This window comes from Pistacia vera, unplaced genomic scaffold (genome assembly GCF_008641045.1).
Source record: "Pistacia vera cultivar Batoury unplaced genomic scaffold, PisVer_v2 Contig432, whole genome shotgun sequence".
Lineage (NCBI taxonomy): Eukaryota > Viridiplantae > Streptophyta > Magnoliopsida > Sapindales > Anacardiaceae > Pistacia > Pistacia vera.
Genome location: NW_022196260.1, coordinates 1,313,715 through 1,325,290, shown reverse-complemented (window position 1 = coordinate 1,325,290; position 11,576 = coordinate 1,313,715). Strand labels below are relative to the sequence as shown.

General features: G+C 33.5%; 1 protein-coding gene across 1 annotated transcript; it reads left to right on the top strand.

Annotated features, from left to right (window-relative positions):
• Positions 1-363: 363 nt before the first annotated feature.
• On the top strand, positions 364-1,866 carry LOC116143757 (UDP-glucuronate 4-epimerase 1). Its single transcript, XM_031429206.1, has one exon. It carries the CDS (start codon positions 533-535, stop codon positions 1,826-1,828), a length of 1,296 nt encoding a protein of 431 aa, XP_031285066.1. The 5' UTR covers positions 364-532; the 3' UTR covers positions 1,829-1,866.
• The last annotated feature ends 9,710 nt before the right edge of the window (positions 1,867-11,576 follow it).

Sequence of the window (11,576 nt, the reverse complement as noted above, 5' to 3'; positions counted from 1 at the left end):
CAATAATTAAAAATAATTTTTAATTATTTCATTGTAATGATAGTGCAAAGCCTCACTGGGGAATTTTTAAAAATGTGAAAAGTCGAAAGAGGACACCGAAAATTATAGAATTTTCACACACTAAAACACTTTTAACAGTCTAATACAAAAATGCTAAAAAAGATAGTTAATTATGTTGATTAAACTTAATTAACAGTTCTTATCTGTCTAATAAAATTGTAATAATACTATGAGTAGTAAACAGTTATATTGGTTATTCATAAAAAGAAAAAAAAAAATTATTCTATTCTCTGTCCCCCAATCTGGCCGTCCTTTAACGCGTTCACGCGTCTACTTGTTGGCTTCTCTGTGGGTTACCACTATATTTAATCTTGCCTATCCTTTACATTCTCTTAGCAGATGCAGTCCCCTTGATTTTCTCTGCATCTGTACTTTTCAATCTCTCACAAAACACCCATCTTTTCTTTTCATCTTTTTCCTTCTCTTGTAAATTCACCCCAAAACGGAAAAGACTCGTTAAATTTTGATTAGAATGCCGTCGTTAGAGGAGGAGTTGTTCCCGTCGACGCCTGGGAAATTTAAGATCGACAGGAGTCACACGATGAACCGGCAGTTTCACCGGTGTTTCGCTTCGACGAGTACTATGTTCTTGTGGGCGTTGTTTTTGGTTGCTTTAACGGCGTCGTATTTGAGTTTTCAGAGTTTTGTGGATTCAGGTAGTCGGTATTTCTCGGCTTCGTGGGGAGGAATCCAGTGGGAGAAACAAGTGAGGAACTCTGCTCAGATCCATCGGTCCGGTGGGATGTTGGTGCTGGTTACCGGTTCAGCGGGTTTCGTTGGTACACACGTGGCGTTGGCTTTAAAGAAACGCGGAGACGGTGTCGTTGGACTTGACAATTTCAACAACTACTACGACCCTTCGTTAAAGATGGCGCGTAAAGCTCTGTTGAATAGCCATGGCATTTTCGTAGTTGAAGGCGATATCAATGACGCAAAACTCTTGGCTAAGCTCTTTGACACCGTGGCTTTCACGCACGTGATGCATTTAGCGGCTCAAGCCGGCGTCAGATACGCCATGGAGAATCCCCACTCGTACGTTCATAGCAACATCGCGGGTCTCGTCACGCTTCTCGAGGCTTGTAAATCAGCCAATCCTCAGCCGTCCATTGTGTGGGCCTCATCCAGCTCAGTCTACGGCTTAAACGAGAAAGTCCCCTTCTCCGAATCTGATCGGACGGACCAGCCCGCGAGTCTGTACGCGGCTACGAAAAAAGCGGGTGAAGAAATAACCCACACTTATAACCACATTTACGGACTTTCAATTACCGGGTTAAGATTTTTCACCGTCTATGGTCCCTGGGGCCGACCCGATATGGCTTATTTCTCGTTCACGAGAAACATCCTTCAAGGCAAACCTATCACGGTATATCGCGGGAAAAACCACGTTGATTTGGCACGAGATTTTACTTACATTGACGACGTAGTGAAAGGTTGTTTGGGGTCATTGGATACTTCGGGTAAGAGCACCGGGTCGGGCGGAAAGAAACGGGGGCCTGCACCGTACCGGGTATTTAATTTGGGTAATACTTCACCGGTAACGGTACCTAAGCTTGTGAACATACTGGAGAGGCATTTGAAGATGAAAGCGAAGAAGAAAATAATCGAGATGCCCGGAAACGGCGACGTTCCGTTCACTCATGCGAATATAAGTGCAGCCCAGAAAGCTTTCGGGTATAGACCGACAACGGATTTACAAACCGGGTTGAAAAAATTTGTTAGATGGTATCTTCAATATTACGGCTACCATCACGGCAAACGTGTAAATTAAATTTTTATTTTTGGAAATTTTTAGAAGGTTTGGTTTTATTTCCTGGAAAAAAAGAAAAAAAGAAAGGATGGGAAAGAAAGCCTAGAACAAAAAGGAAAAAAAAAAAAAAAAGAACAAATTATTCTTTTCTTGGGGGAGAGGTGAAATGTAATACTCCCTTCTTACTTTCTTAGTAGTTTTTTTTTTTAAATTTCTATTTTTGTTTTTATTTCTCTTTGTTTTGTGTAAGTAAAGAAAAAGCTTCAAGCCGTCAACTTTGATTTGGCCCAACAAAAACGTTTTAGCTTTCAAGTCTCTCAATTTTCCTACTTTTAATCATTGCTTCATTATTTCCTTCATGGATTATCTTTTATCAAGTTTCTCATGTGTTGGTCCAATAACAATGCACCATCTTATTATACAGTATACATGTTTGTTTGGTTATTATTTTTGATAGGATTTTGGGAATAATATTAATTAGTTGAATAAGGGAGTATTACAAGGTAAAATTTGTAAATTTATAAAAAAACTCTTAAGTTTATCAATTTAATTAAACACTCTAATATATAAAATGACAAAAATACCCTCACCACCTGCAGTGCCAGTTTTCGACCACCATTGTCAGAATCTGGTTGAAAAATTAATTTACGACACATAACGGTCAGATTTGTGTCGTAATGCGTCAATATGACTTTTTCCGGAAAAGGTCAGATCTACGGTCGAATGTGGTCTTTGACGGCGGCAAAGGTGCATCTTTGGCCGTTGTTGACCATCAACGACGATCATTTCTTTGGCCATCAACGGTTAATAACCGACCACTTTCGGTTGGTTATTTACTGTTGTGACAGATTCCGGCTATCACCGACGGTGGTTGCTGGAATCTGGCAAGTATGGGTGAGTGGGGGTGTTTTTGTGAATTTTTAAACTTTTTTCTGGGGTTATTTAGTGAAATTAATAAACTTAAAGGGTCTAAAAATAATTTAAAAAATACACTAATATTTATGGAATAATATGCCAAACAATATTTGGGAAATAGGATTAGGAATATGGATAGAAAATATTGAACCAAACGCACCCGTCTTTAATTTTTAATCCTATGAATCAATTCTAATATATGAGTAGTAGATTGATATAGTAATAATAGAGAATTCACCACTAACTAGAATTAGGGTGTTCGGACCAGTTTGTGCAAGTTCAACTAATCCTCTAAGATTATGAAGTTAACGATCTGGTATATTCCTAATAATAAATGATTCAACATAAAACCTTTTGAATAATAGATCTAATAATATTTATCCTATCACTCACTGTCTAAGGGTGGTTCTCTGTATTAGAGTATTTTTTTGTTATTTTTGATTCTTTATAGGAATTTGAGAATTGAAGGGGGGTTTTGAAAATCTCAAATTATTTTTAATAATTTAAAAAAAAAATATTAATACAAAATGAATGAAATTAAAACCTACAATTTTTGCTTAAATTGGATAACAAATTATTTATTGTTGTGATCAAAGAGCACTTATTGATTGATAAAAGAGGACGACCAATACCTCTTAACCTAGAAAGAAAGTGGTACGAGACAGCTAAGCGTGAAAACGACAGCGTACAGAACCGTGACATACGGTTCGAATAGGGACCCACCGTTTGTGATGAAGCACAGATAAAGTCAAGCGGAAGCCGTTAGATTCACTGAAAACTTTTGGTCAAAAGATCTTGTGATCCAGGCTGTAAAGTTGGCACAGTCCATGGGATTTATCTCTCGCTTTGCTTGCCGACAATAAGGTTCTCTAGATGGGCCATATTGGGCCTCATTTATTTTCTTTGGATTTTCTAATAGTGGGCCCTCTGCTGTACTGTTTTTTGTACTACATTGTCAAAGACTTGTGGTGTAGACAGTCGACTTGTCGTTTTCTGCTAATTATTGCTTTGCTAACTTATTCCTTCTAATGGAGTTACTACTTACTAAGTTTGTGTTTTTCAATAAAATTAGTATTTTTTTATTAATTTAAATAATATATTATGTCTGTAACCTTATTTATTTTGCTCTTTGCTTTCTTAGTCCAAACTCAATCACACACTAAAAATGGGGTGGGGGTCAAGGCTGAGGACCTTCATCTCTTAACCCTAATGATGTCGCCCCTTCAACCCTGGCCCCAACTCTAAACGTTTGGAAGCGAAGGCAGGTACGGGGAATACAATACCATCTTCAGTCAATTACTTATAAATCTTCGAATTTTAACTTTCACTTATCCTTGATCAAAAGCAAGGACAAATTAAAGAATAATTTTTTATTAGTGTCACCAACCTTTACTCATCAATAGATAATAAGTATAGCTGTAGTTTAAAGGTTTTTTGTCTTCGTTAACTTTAGTCGTAATCAAAATTTATAAATAAAGTACAATTATCGTTTGAAGTAGGAGTGTGTATAATAATTTTTTATTTTTTGTTTCATTAACTCTCATAGTTCAAACTCATAACTTAATGTTACGTGGGATTAGTTTTGACCAACGGATTATGATAAGTTTATAGAATTGGCTTTATTTAATGTTTATTTATAATAAAATTATTATAAAAACAATACACGTTACATCTACCGACAGTGAGTGGGTCCACGTGTAGCGGATAAACTTGTGGACTTTATTTGGTAAGAGGAATTATAAAATAAATAAAATAATTATAAAAATTATTTTATCCACCGACACTTTTGGCTCAAACTTTCATAATTTTGATATGTTCATTCTTCTTTCAATTGTTCACGATTAATGTTCCTCCTCCTACATAATTATTTTTTCTCTTTTAATTTTTATTATTTATTTATAAAATAATAAATAATAAAGAAAGTGACAAAGTACACACATGTAACACGGAGATTCTTTTTGTGTAGAAACAAAAGAGTTTTAAACTTTATTATTATTTTTCATTTGAATAAGACAAGCAATCATATAGATTTTCCCAAATTTATATATAAATACTTAACCATTTTAAAAATAATTAAATACCACTATTTAACGCTTATTTTCTATATTTTACAAACATTTTTGGTAATATTTAGAGTATTTATAATTAAATACTCTAAGTATTTTACAAACATGTTAAATCATAATTGTAAATTAATTTGAATGTCATCCCAGATTTTAAGTTAGGTTTTAATGTCATTTCAACAATTATCTAATTGTTTGATGGATTGAAATAGAGGGTTAGATACTAAAGTTTAGTTTTAGGTCAGTAATTTAAGTTAAAAGATATTATCCTCTATTTAAAATGGGGGTTTTGTTAGATGGAAAATGATAGAGTTATCGAAAAGTTTATACCGAATTTGTGCATCGAATGACGTGACAAAATCCTAACCGTTGATTAATATTAACTGATAATAAATCAACGGTCAGGATTTTACCATGTCATTCAGTGCACAAATTCGGTACACACCCGTCAGTAACTGTAACATTACTGTTTGTTAGATAAACACGTTATCTCTTTGTATAGTGGTGGACAAAATTTATTCTAAAATAATTTAAATCAATAAATATGAGGAAATTTAAAATGGTTTTGTAAAATCATATAAATCTTCCCTTAATCGTTTGGTTGAGAAAGATAGTTTATATATAAATTCATATTTCATGTTGACTTTTAAAATAAATAATCATAATAAATATATATAAAAATTATATGATGTATCCATTGTGTTCAAGGCCTTTAGTTTTTTATAATGTATTTGACAAAATAATAAATAAAATTTGGGCATGATAATGGCATCCCATTAGCTTATATCATGTTTTGACAAATGACAATACGTTATATAATTGAGTTCATGAATCAACTTATTCTAAATATACTTTCTATCAATTTATAAATTTATTTTGACTTTTACTTGGTCTATATTGTTATTTGTTTAATTTGTATGATTAATTCGGTTCATGCTTAAGAATATTCTTGACAAGTAATTTAATTCCAAAATGACTAAGAATTTTTCAACTACATATATAAATAATTAAAGTTTCTTAATTAAAAAAAAAAACAAAAAAATTGAACCAAATTTATCGTTACTATGTCGTCGTCATCGCACAAACTTTGATTAATTTATAAGTCTTGACTTACCTCAATTAAATAAAAATGTCCTTAGCAAAATATAGTTAACATAAAACCCAAAAAGAAAAAGACAATTATATAAATTATTTCTTAATTTGGTTGAAAATGCAAACTTAAAAGCAAACTCATCAAAAGCAAATAATCAATAATCAATTCATGTTTCTATGCCCTAAGTTGCACAAATATAAAATTATAGGATCTTGAAACTTGATGAATTTTCACATATATATAAAAGAAATACATATCTGATTTTATAGCTTGAAAATTAAAATTTGATCTTGATTGAATCAAAATAGGCAGCGTTTCTTTCCCTTTGTTCCCTTTTGTAATTGCAAACTCTCTTGATGGACAGAGAAAATTTTTAGCATACATTGGTAATAGAGAGAGGACCCACCTTTTATATTGCAGTTATTTAATTAACTGCAAACATCAGTTATTTTATTAACTGATGTAACCTTTCCATCAAAGGTTAAAGACCAATATGCCCTTCAATTAAATTAATTATTACTAAACCTTATATTATATTTAATTCACATGAACCACTTTATAAGAATTATAAATAATTATAACATTCTCCCATTTGGTCCATGTGTCATAAAAATAAAACTTTACAGCTTAGTAATTAAACATAATGTGTACACAATAATAATTAATTAAATGTCATATCTTAAATGGTCAAGATATAAACATTATAAAGTAGGAACCTATAAGGATCATGGCGGTCATATGTTATTAAATCAACATATTCCCTTCCATGTATCACTTTACAAATTCTATACTCAGAACAATCTATAATAATTCTTAATGGTCCAACAATAATGCCCTTATCAAGGACAAATTCTGTCATCTTTATTACAAAACAACATAATATAAAGAAACATGCAACAGAATAACTTATATCAATCAGAAACAATACATCAAGAGCTCAGAGTGACTAAACATAAAGAGTTTTATGAACATAAAAACAACATAATGTCAAGGAACATATACAATACATTATAAATCAATCATGACGGGCAATAATACCCATCCTTTCAACATGCTCACTAAAGGTCTTAGGTGATAGCTCTTTAGTTAGTGGATCTGCTATCATAAAATTGGTGCTAATATGCTCAATAGTCACTCTTTGTTTCTGAACTTCTTCTTTAACGGCAAAGTATTTTAATTCCATATGTTTAGCACCATTTGAATATTTGTCCTTTTTAGAAAAGAAGATTGTTGCGGCATTATCACGATAAATTTTCAACGGCTTGGCAATACTATCGACAATCCCAAGTCCTGAAATAAAATTCTGCAGTCATAATCCCTGAACTGTGGCCTCAAAGCATGCCACAAACTTAGCCTCCATAGTGGAAGCAACAATGACAGACTGCTTCGCACTTTTCCATGAAACTACTCCTCTAGCTAACATAAATACGTAGCCAAAAATGGATTTCCTAGTGTCTAAACAACTAGCGAAATCTGAATCTGAATATCCAACTACCTTAAGATAATCGTATCTCTTATAGGTAAGCATATGATCCTTCGTCCCTTGTAAATATCTTAACACTTTCTTTGTAGCTTGCCAATGATCAATTCCAAGATTACTTTGATATCTACCCAGCAAACCGACTGCAAAACTAATGTCTGGTCTGGTACATGTCTGAGCATACATTAAACTTCCGACAACTGATGCATAAGGAATATGCTCCATTTGCTTACGTTCCAATTCAATCTGTGGGCATTGCTTAAGGCTCAACTTATCACCTTTCTGAATTGGAACTGGACTAGCAAAACACTTATACATTTTGTATCTCTCCAGAACTTTGTTGATATAAGCTTTTTGAGACAATCCCAACAATCCTTGTGATCTATCACGGATAATTTCAATTCCAATCACATAGGATGCCTCACCCATATCCTTTATCTCAAAGTTATTAAAGAGAAACTTCTTGGTTTCATACATCATGCCAAGATCATTAGTAGTAAGCCAAATGTCATCAACATACAGGACTAGAGTTACAAATGTGCTCCCACTGACCTTTAGATATATACACCGATCAACAGTGTTTTCCTTAAATCCGAAAGTAGTAATGGTATCATTGAACTTGAGGTACCACTGTCTGGAAGCTTGTTTTACTCCGTATATAGATTTCTTTAATTTACATACCATGTGTTCCTTCCCTTCAATTGGAAAACCATCAGGTTGTTCCATGTACACTTTTTCTTCTAAATCCCCATTCAGAAAGGCAGTTTTTACATCCATTTGATGAAGCTCTAGATCATAATGAGCTATCATTGCCATAATAATTCTAATTTCTAAACGAGTCCTTTGAGGAAACTGGTGAAAAAGTCTCGTTGTAATCAACACCGTCTTTCTGAGTAAAACCTTTGGCAACAACTCTGGCCTTGTACAGTTCAATATTGCCATTAGAGTCATGCTTGGTCTTAAAGACCCATTTACACCCGACTGTTCTAAAATCTTCAGGCAATACTACTAGATCCCAGACTTCATTGTATTTCATTGATTTTAACTCTTCTTTCATGGCGTCTAACCATTTTACAGAATTATCACTTTTAAGGGCTTGTGAAAACGAAACTGGATCTACTTCCATTCCTAAGTCAATTTCAGACTCTTGTGGATAAACCATATAATCATTAGAAATGGCAGATCTCCTTTGTCTTTGAGATCTTCTTAATGCCATTTCTTGTGGTTCATTTACTACTTCATGTGGCTCACCAACCACAGGTTCATTGATTAATAAATTATCAGGTAGTGTTTGCTCAATTATTTGTTGTTTCTAATTGTTTTCAGAACGTCTGACAATTATAGGAATCACAACCTCAGTAGAAGTCATAGGCGCAGGGACCTGTACCCTGACTTCTTGAATATCTACTTTACGTGGTTCAACACTCCCACTGGTTTCACCATTCTCAATAAACCTTGTATTTCCATTCTCAACTATTCTCGTACTATGGCTAGGATAGTAAAAACGATACCTTTTAGATTTTTCTGGATAACCAATGAAAAAAACCATTGGTCGTTCTTGAGTCTAGTTTCTTTTCATGTGGATTATAAATCTTGACTTCTGCTGGGCAACCCCAAACATGCAGGTGCCTCAAACTAGGGTTCCTTTCTGTCCACAGTTCAAAAAGAGTCTTTGGAATTGCCTTACTAGGAACCTTATTTAATAAATATACAACAGTCTTTAATGCATATATCCACAATGATGAGGGTAATGAAGAATGGCTTAACATACTCCTAACCATATCCATTAACGTTCGGTTACGCCTTTCTGCAACACCATTTTGTTGCGATGTTCCCAGCATTGTGTATTAGGCACATATGCCTCGACTTTCCAGGAATTTAGCAAATGGACCTGGACATTGTCCAGATTCATTGTATTTACCATAATATTCACCTCCTCTATATGATCGTACTACTTTCACCTTTCTATCTAATTGCCTCTCAACTTCATTAATGAATACCTCTAGGATATTAATAGATTGAGATTTTTCACGCAATAAATAGATATATCCATAACGTGAAAGATCATCTATAAAAGTGATGAAATATATTTCTCCACTAAAAGAAGGTACATCAAAAGGACCACATATATCGATGTGTATTAATTCAATGAGTTTTGTGCTTCTTGTGGCTGCTTTCTTAATTGTGGATGTAGTTTGTTTTCCTTTGATTCAATCCACACAGATGCCAAGATCAATAAAGTCCGAATCAGGTAAAACTTCATCATTTACTAATTTTTGCATCATTTCTCTTCATATATGACCTAAACGCTTATGCCATAAATAAGCAGATTTCTCATCCACAGATGCACGTTTTGTTCCTATTCTATGATGCAGGGTTAATAATGTCTCAGCAAACAAATTATCAAGATGTAATTCGTACAATCCATCACAAAGCATACCAAAACCAATTAAACAATTATATTTAAATAAACTGAAACATCCATTCCCAAACTTAAAAGAATATCCTTCTAAATCAAGTTTATATAAAGATATTAAATTACGAGATAACTCCGGTACATAAAGAGTATTAAACAAATCTAAATGATGTCCCGTATTTAAAATTAAATGATAGGTTCCAATGGCTTCAACTCGTGCTTTGACTTGATTCCCCATGTACACAAATCTTTCATTGTCGTTTATGATTTGGGTCATAAGGAATCCTTGCAAAGTATTAGAGATATGAGTGGTACATCCAGAATCAATCCATCAAGTATTATAAGGAACTTTCGATAAATATGATTCGAAACATACAAAAGCGCTAGGCTTACCTTTCTTTTCGAACCATGCCTTACGTTTCAGGCAGTCCCTCATATAGTGTCCAACTTTCTTACAGAAATGACAGTTTTCTTTAGTCTTATCCTTCTTATGGACTTGGGCAGAAGACTTGTTAATCTTCAGTGACCTTTTGCCCTTTCCATACTTCTTGTTGGATTTGTTCTTAACTCCAGACAAGCCCACAAGATCAACAAAATGAACTCCTTGTTTCTTCAATCTTTCCTCCTCTTGAACTAACTTAGTTTGAAGCTCAGTCATATTACATTTATCTTTAATTGTGTTATAATTAATTTGAAATGGACTAAACTGAGGAGGTAAAGAGTTAATGACAAACTGAACAAGGAAACTTTCGTCCACAGACATTCCCATGTTTCTAATTCTTGCTGCTATATTTGACATCCCAGTCACATGTTCACACATGCTACGAGAACCATCATATTTCATGGTGGTCAGCCTACTCATTAATGCCCCCGTGCGGGACTTGTCAGTGGCCTCAGACTGAAAAGTCTCTTTGGCTAATCTCATAAATTCCCTAGCATATTCTGTGGTAGGAAGTGAGGTCTTGATTTCGCTCACCACTGTCATCCGTAAATATTTCAAGCTCAATCTATTCGATCTCTCCCATTCCTTATGCAAAGACCTTTCTTCATCAGTGATGTTCTCAGTGAGATCAGCTAGTTTCTCTGTCATGAGTGTAAGGTCGAGATTTTGAACACCCAAGTAATACTCGACTTGTTCACTCCATTCATTATAATTGAACCCATTAAACTTAATAACAGATGAGGTGTGAAGAGCAAATGCTGCAAAACAAAAATTATGCTTACACATTAATGCTTTGAGTTTTACACCTTATATATAATTTCAGATTCAGATATTAAAATTTATTATTATTAAAACATAAATATATATTGAAAATCTCCTTTGGGAGAAATAACAATATACGATAATTAAACTTAATAAATGCAATCTTTTATGTACTTAGTTAGACATGTTTGTTATCTTTGGATATACTAAACACACCTAATCAAGTACATTAATTAACCACGATTATGTTCATAATTATAGGACTAACTAATTTAGCTTTAGGCGATCCTTAACTATCCTATAACATATAAAGTTCAAATTACTCATGTCCAATACATTATGTCATCTCATTAAAGCATCTAATGATCATGAGTAATTGAATCTTATTTAGTTTGATATCTATGGGATAATTATTTTAATTTGGCCACTTTGGTGACTAACAAATTATACATAATATAGTTGTCAAACTAAAATAATAACTATAAGTTTGTCATACTTATCTTTCTCTAAAGAAAATTATACTTTAGAAACTTATACACATTTCATGTGTCTAAACGCACATTAAGTACAAAATTGGGTTGATTTGACCCTCATTGTT